At 41.2% G+C, this 16,571-nt stretch overlaps 1 protein-coding gene across 7 annotated transcripts in view; it reads right to left on the bottom strand.

The window, feature by feature from the left end:
• Positions 1-16,571, bottom strand: part of LOC128684111 (ecdysone-induced protein 74EF) — a 1,067,593-nt gene that overhangs the window by 497,985 nt on the left and 553,037 nt on the right. For all 7 annotated transcript variants that reach the window (XM_070090227.1, XM_070090262.1, XM_070090238.1 and 4 more), the window contains one exon: positions 14,062-14,199. In XM_070090227.1, coding sequence (XP_069946328.1) covers positions 14,062-14,199 — 138 coding nt within the window. The remainder of the gene's footprint in view (positions 1-14,061; positions 14,200-16,571) is intronic.

The following is a 16,571-nucleotide window of genomic DNA, read 5'->3' as shown; positions in this document are numbered from 1 at the left end:
CAGTAAGACATGCCAGCTACAATGCCACGGATATCATCGATAAAGCTTTATGTTACCTTTAATGACTCCTCCTCCTCCTCCTCCTCCTCCTCCTCCTCCTCCTCCTCCTCCTCTCTCTTCCTTAATTTGGCACACCTGGGGTAGAGACGATGCCAGGAGTGACTCACAATCACAGGCAAAGACACCATCCAATAGTTAACTATGGCGCTCTCCTGGCCACACACACACCATACAATAGTGGTGGCCCTCACCTGACCACATACACACCATACAATAGTGGTGGCCCTCACCTGACCACACACACACCGTACAATAGTGGTGGCCCTCACCTGACCACACACACCATACAATAGTGGTGGCCCTCACCTGACCACACACACGATACAATAGTGGTGGCCCTCACCTGACCACACACACACACACCATACAATAGTGGTGGCCCTCACCTGACCACACACACCATACAATAGTGGTGGCCCTCACCTGACCACACACACGATACAATAGTGGTGGCCCTCACCTGACCACACACACACACACACCATACAATAGTGGTGGCCCTCACCTGACCACACACACCATACAATAGTGGTGGCCCTCACCTGACCACACACACGATACAATAGTGGTGGCCCTCACCTGACCACACACACGATACAATAGTGGTGGCCCTCACCTGACCACACACACACACACCATACAATAGTGGTGGCCCTCACCTGACCACACACACCATACAATAGTGGTGGCCCTCACCTGACCACACACACGATACAATAGTGGTGGCCCTCACCTGACCACACACACACACCATACAATAGTGGTGGCCCTCACCTGACCACACACACCATACAATAGTGGTGGCCCTCACCTGACCACACACACGATACAATAGTGGTGGCCCTCACCTGACCACACACACACACCATACAATAGTGGTGGCCCCCACCTGACCACACACACACCATACAATAGTGGTGGCCCTCACCTGACCACACACACACCATACAATAGTGGTGGCCCTCACCTGACCACACACACGATACAATAGTGGTGGCCCTCACCTGACCACACACACACACCATACAATAGTGGTGGCCCCCACCTGACCACACACACACCATACAATAGTGGTGGCCCTCACCTTACCACACACACACCATACAATAGTGGTGGCCCTCACCTGACCACACACACACCATACAATAGTGGTGGCCCCCACCTGACCACACACACACCATACAATAGTGGTGGCCCTCACCTGACCACACACACACCATACAATAGTGGTGGCCCTCACCTGACCACACACACACCATACAATAGTGGTGGCCCTCACCTGACCACACACACACCACACAATAGTGGTGGCCCTCACCTGACCACACACACACACCGTACAATAGTGGTGGCCCTCACCTGACCATACACACACCATACAATAGTGGTGGCCCTCACCTGACCCCACACATACCGTACAATAGTGGTGGCCATCACCTGACCACACACACACCGTACAATAGTGGTGGCCCTCACCTGACCACACACACACACCGTACAATAGTGGTGGCCCTCACCTGACCACACACACACCATACAATAGTGGTGGCCCTCACCTGACCACACACACACCACACAATAGTGGTGGCCCTCACCTGACCACACACACACCGTACAATAGTGGTGGCCTTCACCTGACCACACACACCATAAAATAGTGGTGGCCCTCACCTGACCACACACACACCGTACAATAGTGGTGGCCCTCACCCGACCACACACACACCGTACAATAGTGGTGGCCCTCACCTGACCACACACACACCATACAATAGTGGTGGCCCTCACCTGACCACACACACACCGTACAATAGTGATGGCCCTCACCTGACCACACACACACCGTACAATAGTGGTGGCCCTCACCTGACCACACACACACCGTACAATAGTGATGGCCCTCACCTGACCACACACACACCGTACAATAGTGGTGGCCCTCACCTGACCACACACACACCGTACAATAGTGGTGGCCCTCACCTGACCACACACACACCATACAATAGTGGTGGCCCTCACCTGACCACACACACACCGTACAATAGTAGTGGCCCTCACCTGACCACACACACCATACAATAGTGGTGGCCCTCACCTGACCACACACACACCGTACAGTAGTGGTGGCCCTCACCTGACCACACACACCGTACAATAGTGGTGGCCCTCACCTGACCACACACACACCGTACAATAGTGGTGGCCCTCACCTGAACACACACACCATACAATAGTGGTGGCTCTCACCTGACCACACACACACCGTACAATGGTGGTGGCTCTCACCTGACCACATACACACCATACAATAGTGGTGGCCCTCACCTGACCCCACACACACCGTACAATAGTGGTGGCCCTCACCTGACCACACACACCATACAATAGTGGTGGCCCTCACCTGACCACACACACCATACAATAGTGGTGGCCCTCACCTGACCGCACACACCATACAATAGTGGTGGCCCTCACCTGACCGCACACACCATACAATACTGGTGGCCCTCATCTGACCATACACACACCGTACAATAGTGGTGGCCCTCACCTGACCAAACACACACCATACAATACTGGTGGCCCTCACCTGGTCACACACACACCACACAATACTGGTGGCTTTCACCTGGTCACACACACCACACAATGCTGGTGGCCCTCTCCTGGCCACACACACACCATACAATACTGGTGGCCTTCACTTGGCCACACACACACCATACAATACTGGAGGGCTTCACTTGGTCACACACACACCATACAATACTGGTGGCCCTCACCTGGTCACACACACACCACACAATACTGGTGGCCCTCTCCTGGCCACACACACACCATACAATACTGGTGGCCTTCACTTGGTAACACACACACCATACAATACTGGTGGCCTTCACCTGGTCACACACACACCACACTCTGTTTCACTCCATTCTCTCTACATGTCCGAACCACCTCAACAACCCTTCCTCAGCCCTCTGGACAACAGTTTTGGTAATCCCGCACCTCCTCCTAACTTCCAAACTACGAATTCTCTGCATTATATTCATATATAATATATATATATATATATATATATATATATATATATATATATATATATATATATATATATATATATATATATATATATATATATATATATATATATTAAGTAAATATAGGAAACCAAGAGATAGAAGATCGAGCAAAGCAAGCAACGTAGGAACGACCCAAGCAAGCAACCCAGCAACTGTGCTACTGTAAGACGATAGTTGAGTGGCAGAGCTGAGTCACTTGTTTGGAATGCAATGGTCAGCTGTGGTTCTGCTACCTGCCCTAAGGTGGTCCCATACAGGTGAGTTGGCACTGGCACCTAGTGTAGCAGAGAGAGAGGGAGGGGGTAGGTATTTTTATCCTTAATTGTGCTGAACATATATTTTTTAAAACTGAAATAAGGATGGAAAGAAATGATGGATGGCAGGGTGAAGGAAGTGTATCAAGATGGATGGCAGGGTGAAGGAAGTGTATCAAGATGGATGGCAGGGTGAAGGAAGTGTAGCAAGATGGATGGCAGGGTGAAGGAGGGTGCAGGAATGGACAGAAAATGGGGTTGGCAGGGGATGGGAGTCGGGTGTTGGCCTGGTGCACCACTCCTGGTGTCACTTCCTGACTCGTGCCACAGCAACACCAGTGCCTGCCAGCCACACACATACACATACATACATACATACATACATACATACATACATACATACATACATACATACATGCATACACACACACACACACACACACACACACACACACACACACAGAAGGGTCAGGGGAGACATGATAACAACATATAAAATACTGCACGGAATAGACAAGGTGGACAAAGACAAGATGTTCCAGAGATGGGACACAGAAACAATAAGCCACAATTGGAAGTTGAAGACTCAGATGAGTCAAAGGGATGTTAGGAAGTATTTCTTCAGTCATAGAGTTGTCAGGCAGTCAGAGGCATCGCTAGAGTTGCTGTCACCCGGGGCAGCATCTTTAGTGTCACCCCCCATGAAATCCAAGGGTGGGGGGATGGGGGGGTAAACTCCAGTTATGTCACTACTGCATGAACAGTGAGAAATGTTTAGCAATGAGAACGTTTAAGGACCATAAACCGAACAGGAGAATACTTCTCAACTTTATTAATGATAAAATAAATAATTATAGTAATACTGAGGAAAGATAAACTCAAATACCACTTTGAGTACAGCCAACACATCCTACATTTATTCATCTTCAACAATGCCAAAAAAAACTTGAAAAATAAAAACATTGCAATATCAAAGAAACACTTGTTCTGATTTAACCTTGAGTACAGGTACCATCTTAGTGAATCTGATCTTACATTTCCTTGCCTTCAATTATGCAAAATCATCTATCACATCAAAGTCAATGATTTTCCCTATATAGAGTTATTTGTACTTTGTTAATATAAAATAGGATATATAGAAACGAAGGATTCTTCTCTTATGCTGCTGCAGCACTGTTTTGGACATTAGTGTCACCTTCTTTAGAGGCTCTGTGGTGTCACCCCCTAAATGGTACCTGGGGTACCATTGCATTAAGTGAACAATAGAGCTGGGTCTAAAAAAATGAAATCCACAGTGGTCATATTCATATACTGCCTAGCAGAATGGGTGGCACTCAAATTCAACCCAAGGGAATGACATGTCTAGTTCCCTGGATCAAGAGCCCCTAACCAGTATCAAGGAAAAATAGTGCAATAAATTAAAATAATACAGTACTATACTATTTAGAGACTGAAAGTAGCAAAATGGTTTCAACACACTCCATTACATATACCAACCTTCTGAGTAGGATACACTAGTGTTGAAATTTTGAAGTTGATCAGAGAAACCTGTCTCCACCTATCACACGGAAACATAATCTGGGAATGACCTATGTATCATTGTTCACGGAACACTCACACGTGTAGACAGTCCCAAGAATCTTGCCCAAGATACATAACACCAGAGCTGAATATTTGAAGCCAATGTAACATGGTGTTCTCCAGTAAACAACAAAATTTTGTGAGAAAATAATTTCTACAGAGAATGATCCGAAAAATAGGAAAGCCTCCCCTTGTTAAACTTTAAAAACTATGAATCCATGTTTTTTTTTTTTTTCAGTTTATTTTTCTCATTTACATTCTTTTTGAACTTCTCTAAAATCAAGTAATAAAAAATATTTGATTTAGATTTCTTTGAAAGGATCCATTTTGACAAAACTGGCAACAAATGGTAAACTGGCACCCACACTGCCTAAAATTTATTAAAAAAAAAAAAAACTATTAAGATACACCAGCATATAGGGTTTGAAGCTGATCACAAGAGGCATTCTCTAGTTATTACATGGGAAACAATATGCTAAATAAAACTGGCAAATCAAAATTTATACAACTCAGATTAATAAGCTGTGCTTTAATAAAGCCTATTACAAAAAATGTAATATCTATTAAGCATAGACACCTCCAGAGAATACTAGAAAGGTCTGCCCCTCTAGCATTCAGCCTGTTCCTGGGATTTTGCTGACTAGAAAAAGCATTTTTTAACTATTTACACCAACTCAGACTAAACTGATGGTTTATTATCCTTATTATAAAATGCTTCATCAGTAATATTTCAAAACCACTCAGAAGCAGTCGTCAGTACTAAATAAAAGTGAATATCACTATTGGGAGCTATGCCATGCACTAAGAAGTGAGTCTTGTGTTCAGAAAACAACACCAGTTGTGAAAATTTGAAGCTGATCAGATGAATCATTCTCTGGTTGTGGCATGGAGTCCAGCGCATGCAAATCTTTTTACCATTTTGCTAAATCAGCAAATTTGGCTGTGTGCGAGTGAAACTTAATAGGTTATATCCTGACCCTAAGATGCCTCAACCATTAACCCTTAAACTGTCCAAACGTAGATCTACGTTTTTTCAACATTTGAAAGTATGTAAAAACAGTAGATCTTTTTTTTTTTTTACATTTGAAAATGTGTAAAAAAAAACTTTGATCTACTTTTGTTTTTTTGTTATATTTGAAAATATGTAAAAAAACGTAGATCTACTTTTGGAGCACTACGCATGTGAACATAGATCTGCTTGGACAGTTTAAGGGTTAAATACTGAATTCAGCTGTACAGAAGAGGTAAACTGAAAATTATTTAATGTGTTTTAGTGAGAATAAAAATCTCACACCACTTTACACATAAAATGGTGAAATCTGCTCCTGCACATCTGCATTTCACTCTCTGTCACTGTTGTAGTTTTATGTACCTTTTTTAAGCATTATAAGTTACACTACTGAGGGTTTAGAAAGTTATCCTAACCATTCCAGGATGCTGGGAATGGCTTCGACAACTCTAGTCACAGGACACGTGAACATGCCAGGTGTCCAAGAACTGGGTCCTCGTTATCGTACACAAGTGTTGAAAATTGGAAGCCGACCGAATGAGGCATTCTCAAGTTATGAGTAAACTAAATGAGAAAAGTCGTAAAGGTCTGCCTCCAGGATTACTTAATAATTTTAATACCTCTCTCTTTGATAATAATTCTGATAACCCTCCTCTTCAATAGTAATTCAAATACTCCCTGTCCCTTTAATAATAATGATGATAACCACCTTTCCTTTAATAATAATGATGATAACCACCTTTCCTTTAATAATAATGATGATAACCACCTTCCCTTTAATAATAATGATGATAACCACCTTCCCTTTAATAATAATGATGATAACCACCTTCCCTTTAATAATAATGATGATAACCACCTTCCCTTTAATAATAATGATGATAACCACCTTCCCTTTAATAACAATGATGATAACCACCTTCCTTTTAATAATAATGATAACCATTTTCCCTTTAATAATAATGATGATAACCACCTTCCCTTTAATAATAATGATGATAACCACCTTCCCTTTAATAATAATGATGATAACCACCTTCCCATTAATAATAATGATAACCATTTTCCATTTAATAATAATAATGATATCCATTTTCTCTTTAATAATAATGATGATAACCACCTTCCTTTTAATAATAATGATAACCATTTTCCCTTTAATAATAATGATGATAACCACCTTCCCTTTAATAATAATGATGATAACCACCTTCCCTTTAATAATAATGATGATAACCACCTTCCCATTAATAATAATGATAACCATTTTCCATTTAATAATAATAATGATATCCATTTTCTCTTTAATAATAATGATGATAACCACCTTCCCTTTAATAATAATGATGATAACCGCTTTCCCTTTAATAATAATTATAACTGTACTCTCCTGTAATAATAAAAATACAGTTTCCTCACTATGCTACCTGAGTCTCTCAAAAACAGTTTCCAAGACTTGATAATCTTCCAAAGATCCTGGTAATTTCACCAACACCTCTGCCTTCCTAAAGGCTGACCTGTGGAATTATTGCCAATCTTACCTTTCTCAAAGACCTGATAACTTTTCTGAAAGACCCGACCATCTTGTTTTCCAAACACCTGATCATCCTTCCCTAAAGATATAATGATCTTCCCCAAATAAGTGCCAGTCTCTAGTGTGAGTGAAGAGCATACAAATGAGGTGTCATATCAGGAGTCACATAACAGATGGTTAATGTCTGTGCCTGGCCCCAGGATGAACCTGTGCCAGATGGCACTCAGGTGACAAGAGGATGAAGCAGCACCAGCCAGATGACTGTCACATCTTGTCACAGTCTTCCACCTCAACCATATTAGGTCAGGTTTCCCAAGGTTGTAGGGAATACACACAATCATTCTTTAATTTATATATACATTATACTATATATATATATATATATATATATATATATATATATATATATATATATATATATTATAGGTAGTAGGTTGGTAGACAGCAACCGCACAGGGAGGTACTACCGTCCTGCCAAGTGAGTGTAAAATGGAAACCTGTAATTGTTTTACATGATGGTAGGATTGCTGGTATCTTTTTTCTGTCTCATAGACATGCAAGATACTTGGGAGTTGACGTGTCGGCGGATGGATTTATGAAGGATGAGGTTAGTCATAGAATTGATGAGGGAAAACAGGTGAGTGGTGCGTTGAGGTATATGTGGAGTCAAAAAATTTTATCTATGGAGGCAAAGAAGGGAATGTATGAAAGTATAGTAGTACCAACACTCTTATATGGGTGTGAAGCTTGGGTGGTAAATGCAGCAGCGAGGAGACGGTTGGAGGCAGTGGAGATGTCCTGTCTAAGGGCAATGTGTGGTGTAAATATTATGCAGAAAATTCGGAGTGTGGAAATTAGGAAAAGGTGTGGAGTTAATAAAAGTATTAGTCAGAGGGCAGAAGAGGGGTTGTTGAGGTGGTTTGGTCATTTAGAGAGAATGGATCAAAGTAGAATGACATGGAAAGCATATAAATCTATAGGGGAAGGAAGGCGAGGTAGGGGTCGTCCTCAAAAGGGTTGGAGAGAGGGGATAAAGGAGGTTTTGTGAGCAAGGGGCTTGGACTTCCAGCAAGCGTGCGTGAGCATGTTAGATAGGAGTGAATGGAGACGAATGGTACTTGGGACCTGATGATCTGTTGGAGTGTGAGCAGGGTAATATTTAGTGAAGGGATTCAGGGAAACCGGTTATTTTCATATAGTCGGACTTGAGTCCTGGAAATGGGAAGTACAATGCCTGCACATTAAAGGAGGGGTTTGGGATATTGGCAGTTTGGAGGGATATGTTGTGTATCTTTATACGTATATGCTTCTAAACTGTTGTATTCTGAGCACCTCTGCAAAAACAGTGATTATGTGTGAGTGTGGTGAAAGTGTTGAATGATGATGAAAGCATTTTCTTTTTGGGATTTTCTTTCTTTTTTGGGTCACCCCGCCTCGGTGGGAGACGGCCGACTTGTTAAAAAAAAAATGTATATATATATATATATATATATATATATATATATATATATATATATATATATACAGTGGACCCCGGTATTCGATATTAATCCGTTCCTGAGAGCTCATCGAATACCGATAATATCGAAAACCAAATCAATTTTCCTCATAAGAAACAATGAAAATCAAATTAATCCGTGCAAGACACCCAAAAGTACGAAAAAAAAAATTTACTACATGAAATATTAAGTTTAATGCAATAGAATAATTACAATAACAATAAAATAATTGACACTTACCTTTAATGAAGATCTGGTGATGATTGATGGGATGGAAGGAGGAGAGAGGTGTTAGTGTTTAGAAGGGGAATCCCCTTCCATTAGGACTTGAGGTAGCAAGTCCTTTTCCAGGGTTACTTCCCTTCTTCTTTTAATACCACTAGGACCAGCTTGAGAGTCACTGGACCTCTGTCGCACAACAAATCTATCCATAGACCTCTGTACCTCCCGTTCCTTTACGATTTGTCTAAAATGGGCCACAACATTGTCATTGTAATAGCTGTGTTAGGGTGATTTTCATCCATAAAGGTTTGCACTTCAACCCACTGTGCACACATTTCCTTAATTTTTGAAGTAGGCACAATGTATTCCACAACTGGTATAGGCTTCTCAGGGTTAGCCCCGAACCCTTCAAAATCTTTCTTAATTTCCATACTAATTCTCACCCTTTTTACCACAGGGTTGGCACTGGAAGCTTTCTTGGGGCCCATGGTGACTTATTTTGCAGAAACAAGCACCAAACACAGTGATAATATGGATAATATGGAATGTACCGAATGTATCCTTAGATGCGCGCACACTGGCTGGCTTGTAAACACTGGCACACATGGGGCAGTTCAGGCCACATGTGGACAGGTCTCGTACGAATGGTATCGAATACCGGGTTTTCAATCGAATACCGAGGAAATTTTTTTTGCAATATAATGCATCGAATACCGGATTTATCGAAGACCGATGCCATCGAATACCGGGGGTCCACTGTATATATACAACCAAAACAGTCAAAGGGTTAATATTAATGTGTGAGAAGTGAGTAGCAGGGTGTTTATTGACTAAAATCAGAAGGACACGCCATCATCCTCTAACTTGGCACTTAAAGCAAGAGGCTTATGACTCCTCGTTTTATCACAGCTAAGCCTAGACGCCATCGTCAGTAAGAGCCAACTAGTAAACGAGAGAAAGAACGAGATAGAGTTCAGACAATGTAATGTATATATACGTTTTTACCGCTAGTGCCCCAAACGTATATATACGTATTGTCATACATTCAACATTGCCACGATAAGCCTGAGTCGCCTAGACATGAGAGAATGGGTGTGCGCACTCACTGTGTGCCATATTAAAATAATTGGGGATGCCTGGGTACCATATGCTCTTTTTTCCTATTAAAAAAAAAAAATTCTCAAAAAATTTGGGGCACTTCCCGAGAGAATGTATGTATACATTTGGACCGTTTACGGGTTAAATGAGTAACGAAATAGATAAATAAACATTTAAATAAACATTTAAAATCACATTTATATACCTTTATTGAAGACTCTTGTTGGCATCTTGAAGATAGTTAGGAGGAGAGAGGGAGGACTTATTATTGCCTCAACCACTGCCTCCACCACTGCCTCCACCACTGCCTCCACCACTGCCTCCACCACTGCTTCAACCACTGCTTCAACCACTGCCTCAACCACTGCCTCAACCAATGCCTCAACCAGTGCCTCCACCAGTGCCTCCACCACTGCCTCAACCACTACCTCAACCACTACCTCAACCACTGCTTCAACCACTGCCTCCACTGCTGCCTCCACCACTGCCTCCACCACTGCTTCAACCATTGCCTCAACCACCGCAGCACATTGCCTCATATTTTTGTACAATTTCTTTTTTCACTTCTATGGTGTTTCTCACTTTCTTTACCAAAAGGGTGCCACTAGGAAGTTTCTTTGGGCCCATGGTGGCTTATTTCACAGTCACAATCAATAAACAAGCACTAAATTTATTGTGAAATGTTTGGATGAGCGTGCAGGGTAATGTTCACTCAAGGATAAACAAAGCTAGACTGGCTCACGATGCTTGTGTGGACAGGCAGACAGGTCTGGTACATGGTTCGAAACATGGGGCACGTTTGATACTCAGGACAAAATTGGTGCAAACAAAGCGGTCGAAACTCGAAGCGTTCGATAGTTGATGCGTTCGAAACTCGGGGTTCCACTGTATGTATTGTATTAAACAATAGAGGAAATCAGCTTTAATATACATTATATAGGTATGCAAACTGTTCAGAGAGCCCGTCGTAAGTCCGAGTCGTTGGTAAACAAGTATGTCGCTAAGTGTAAGAGGCTGTGTGTATATACGTATATACATACAGCCTCTCCTAATTTAGCAACGTACTCATTTACCGATGACTCAGACTTATGATGGGCTCTTCAACCAGCATGCATACCTAAATAATGAATATTAGTGCTGATTTCATCTACGTATTCTGTTTATTACAGTACACCATCTCCTCACTTAACAACGGAGTTCCGTTCCTAAGATCACGTTGTTAAACGAATTCATCGCTGAATGAGGAGCATACTATAATGGTAGTGAGTTTGTGTCAACCATCTTTGATATTGTTTTAATGTCACCTTTCACTATTTATAACATTTCTGGTATATTTTTAAATGTTTATAAAGAAGTGTACTGTATATTGAAATAAACAGAATAGAGGAAATCAGCTCTAATATAAATTATTTAGGTATGAATACTCGTCCGAGAGCCCATCGTAAGTCCGAGGTGTAGGTAAACGAGTACGTTGCTAAGTGAGGAGAGGCTGTATACAGTACACTACTGCATAAAAATTTAAAAATATACCAGAAATGTTATAAATGGTGCAAAGGTGACATTAAAACAATATCAAAGATAGTTGAAATAAACCCACTACCATTATAGTATGCTCCTCACTTAGTGATGAATTCGTTCACCGACATTGTCTTAGGAACGGAACTCCGTCGTTCAATGAGGAGAGGTTTTATGTATATACACAGTGTGTGTATGTGCATGTGTGTGCATGTTTGTGTACATGCACAGAATATTCACTAGTATATCATGCAGTTCTTTTGTTTACAATATTTCTCCTTACTTTAATATGTTGCGCAGTAGTCATACTTGACACTTCCTACTCCTCAAATATTCTGCAGTGAGTCATGTCTCTGTCTCTGTCTTCCATCATCATCATCATTATAGACCTAAACGTGCCAAGTTGTAGTCCAATGCCAGAAAAGAACAAGACAATTTGTACTAAAAAACAGCAAAAACAAAAAAAAAAAGAGCCAGGGTTGAGAAACACTGCGACGCAGCACACGTGGCATAGGGAAGGGAAAAAGATTTTGGCGCGAAAGATGTTCCTGCGTCAGCCTTGTGGCACTGCCAACATACTCAACCTTGGGCACTCCGCCGCAAAGCTGCAGGGCATTGCTCTCTATCAGCATGTCCCGTCGTACCCTGGCACACTACACTGCTTCCTCATTCAATACACTAGTGCTCTATACATCTTGTTTTATACACACTACATTTGCCCACAACACAGGTGAACTTTTTTATTTGCCTTTCATTTGTTTATTTATATTTTTCAAACTCCATTATTGTTCTTGTGAAACTTACTTTAATTACTGATACATTTGACAAAGAATTTTTACAAAACAGTCTTACATCGTGCACTTCATACATATACAATTATTTAGTTACATACAGATGCTTTGCAATTTAGGCAAATAAAAAATATTTCAAGGTTACTCAGGTTCATTTTGATTTCATCATAGCCTTATATATTTTTCAAATACAGTACTGTATAGTACATGTTGATCTATCTACAGAATCTCTCTCTCGCTCTCTCTTATTACAGTAATTACCTTCTCTGAATGTTAATTTTAGTTGCATTCATGTGAACACAAAGCCACTTTGGCACTATAATACCCAATAAGAAGAATATTTCTGTGGTAACGTGGCCCCCTTGTCTTGTTACTGTTGTGGAAACGTGTGTGGGTAAAAACTGCAACTGTTGGGGGAGCCAAGTTGTGTTCAGTTGCCAATAGAGGAAGTAAACACAAAATAAAGCTAGTCCTGACATTCCTTACTGCTGAATGACATGCTTTATAAAGACTTCAACGTTCATGCTGCGAAGAGGGTCTCTGATTACAGCAGATATATTGTACACAGATTCTTTTTACTTTGTGTTTTATTTTCTGCCTATGAGGTGATTCACCTTATCATATACTGTACTATATTTATTATCAACACCCCCACATGGAGACAAGTGAAACAGATTAGGAGGGTTATATATAATAGTTCAGCTTCTAACTGTGACTTTCCAAATGTGATCACTAATATTCGATTATTCTTGTTGTCAGACTACGACCAATCTTACTCATGAAAACTACCTCACAATTCTTGCCAGGTATTTTGTAAATTCCTGGAGTTTCACTGGTGATGCATTTTTTTCTTTTTTTGAGAAGGAATTTTCTTCTTGAAACAAAACACACAAGAAACTGAGCACCACTGAAACTCTAGTGTTAACAAACTACTATGCAATAACTGAGTTAATTGAAAAATGGTATAATGATACCAAAGAAGTCACTTGTGGTGAAATATTTCCTCTAATAAATGTCCTGAACTGTACATAAGTATCTTTTTCCACAAGTGTGAGTTAGTTTACATGGGTGAGATTGGTCAAAGTCTTACTCCTAGAATTAATGAACAGTAATGTTTAATTACATATGACTAGGAACTCTCTGCCATTTTCCAACATATGAAATATTGTAGCCACACAGTAAAATGGGAAGACGCTGAGATAACGCACAGAATGAATGAATCTTTTATGAGGAAGACACTGGAAACAGTGACAAAAACTCAAACATTCAACTTCAACAATTCAAAAGGATAGCTTAAAGTTGACAATTTTATATACGTATATCACCCTGCATACATACATACATACATATAAACATACATAGTGTACATACAAATAAAATCAAAGCTATAAAGTTCTATTTTGTGTACTTACCTTTACAGGAGTCGTGTGGACGATCAAGAACTTCTTTCTTGACCTTCACATGTCCCAGTAGGCCAGGCAGAGTGGGCATTGATGAGGGCGTTGATACAGGACTGGCCATCGACCGGTCATACGATGATGATAATAGTCCTGCCGAGAAAATGAACGATATTTTGAGTCCTAAGAAAAAAAATTGTTTGGCTTCTAAAATATACACATATATCCACACACAGGGAAATGAAACTTATGATGATGTTGCAGTACGATGTGGACCATTAACTAGTCACACAGAAGTGTGAAGGGAAGGGAGCCACCATACATATACAAGAAGGAAAGGGAGGGGAGGGGAGGCAAGACCGGGAGAACAAGAAGAGACAGAAGTATAATGGTATATGTAGTAGTAGTAAGTAGTGTAATAGTGGTCCAAGTCAAACCAAAACATCATCATAAGTTTAATTCTCCTGTGTGCAGGTATGTGTGTATTGTTCCAGTCACAGCATTATACCCTCTTATTCTTCAAAAATATAAATAGTGCATTTCAAACTGAACACAAAAGAGTACTGCACACTGAATAATTTTGACAACAAATCATATGAGCTGTAGCATGGGGAACTTACAGGTGTTGTAAGGAAAGTTAGCAAATTAATACAGTAAAACATTGATAAAATGGACCTCTGTGTAATGAATTTTGGAAAAAGTGGACAAAAAATATGGCTGGACAAAGGCTTGATACAGCCGACAGAGTCTGCTGCACTGGACAATTATCCACAAGTGGTAGTATGTGTGTGTGTGTGTGTGTCTGGTGGGCTCCCCATTCAACAGATCAAGTCCACTGCACTGAGCATTTCATTGCAATGGATTTTTTAAACAGACATCCTCTCTGCCTTATTAGTTCATTACATTCAGATATTACAGTGTTATGTTTGGAGAGAGAGAGAGAGAGAGAGAGAGAGAGAGAGAGAGAGAGAGAGAGAGAGAGAGAGAGAGAAGAGAGAGAGAAGAGAGAGAGAAGAGAGAGAGAAGAGAGAGAGAAGAGAGAGAGAAAGAGAGAGAAAGAGAGAGAAAGAGAGAGAAAGAGAGAGAAAGAGAGAGAAAGAGAGAGAAAGAGAGAGAAAGAGAGAGAAAGAGAGAGAAAGAGAGAGAAAGAGAGAGAGAGAGAGAGAGAGAGAGAGAGAGAGAGAGAGAGAGAGAGAGAGAAAGAGAGAGAGAGAGAGAAAGAGAGAAAGAGAGAGAGAGAGAGAGAGAGAGAGAGAGAGAGAGAGAGACAGACAGACAGACAGACACAGAGAAAGAGAGAGAGAGAGAGAGACAGACAGACAGACACAGAGAAAGAGAGAGAGACAGACAGACAGACACAGAGAAAGAGAGAGAGAGAGAGACAGACAGACACAGAGAAAGAGAGAGACAGACACAGAGAAAGAGAGAGAGAGACAGACAGACAGACACAGAGAAAGAGACAGATAGAGAGACAGAGATAGAGAGAGAGAGAGAGAGAGAGAGAGAGAGAGAGAGAGAGAGAGAGAGAGAGAGAGAGAGAGAGAGAGAGAGAGAGAGAGAGAGAGAGAGAGAGAGAGAGAGAGAGAGAGGAGAAAGAGAGAGAGGAGAAAGAGAGAGAGGAGAAAGAAAGAGAGGAGAAAGAGAGAGAGGAGAAAGAGAGAGAGGAGAAAGAGAGAGAGGAGAAAGAGAGAGAGGAGAAAGAGAGAGAGGAGAAAGAGAGAGAGGAGAAAGAGAGAGAGGAGAAAGAGAGAGAGGAGAAAGAGAGAGAGGAGAAAGAGAAAGAGAAAGAGAGACAGAAAGAGAGGGGAGAGGGAGGGAGGGACAAGAGGAGGCAACTTGAACAACACCTGAAGTATACAACACCTGCATTATGCATCATAACACCCATGACTATCCCACAGATTTTCCATATACCCAGCAAGTCATCAGATGAATCTGACCTATGTCACTAGTGCTATTTTAAATTGGCTCTCATCACTACCATCACTCAAAACACACCCAGTTGTATGATTTATAAATGACTTGCCAACCCAGAAGACATCCATCACCTAGCTCAGACCCCTAACCTGTCCACCACTTGACCTGATGAACAATTTATATTGCATCTTCTATTCTCTATACTGAAATGAAAAAGTGACAACTGTGCATGCAGTATGTTACATTAAAAAATATAGCTATTCTAAGATTATAATTAATACAGTAACTGAACTGAAGGAGGTAACCCCAATCTCCCATCACATCACAAAACACATCACATTACAAAACTGAACAAGCAATGGCATGAAATAACCCTCTACATTTTTCTTTCACCCCTTCCTCTTCCTCTCTCTCCTTGTCTCCACATCTATCTCACTCTCTGGCACTTTTTCCCTCTCCTTCCCTCTCACCATATCTTTAACTCTAATTTTCTTTCCCTTTCACTCCCTTTTCACATTATCTATCTCTAACTCACTCCCCATTGCCTTCCAGATGCCTTAGAATAAAATAGTCACTTAAAAATTTGCAAAGCTTTACTCCTGCTTCCT

Source organism: Cherax quadricarinatus, chromosome 3 (genome assembly GCF_038502225.1).
Source record: "Cherax quadricarinatus isolate ZL_2023a chromosome 3, ASM3850222v1, whole genome shotgun sequence".
In the NCBI taxonomy this organism is placed as follows: domain Eukaryota; kingdom Metazoa; phylum Arthropoda; class Malacostraca; order Decapoda; family Parastacidae; genus Cherax; species Cherax quadricarinatus.
This window is presented reverse-complemented; position numbering and strand designations above follow the sequence as displayed.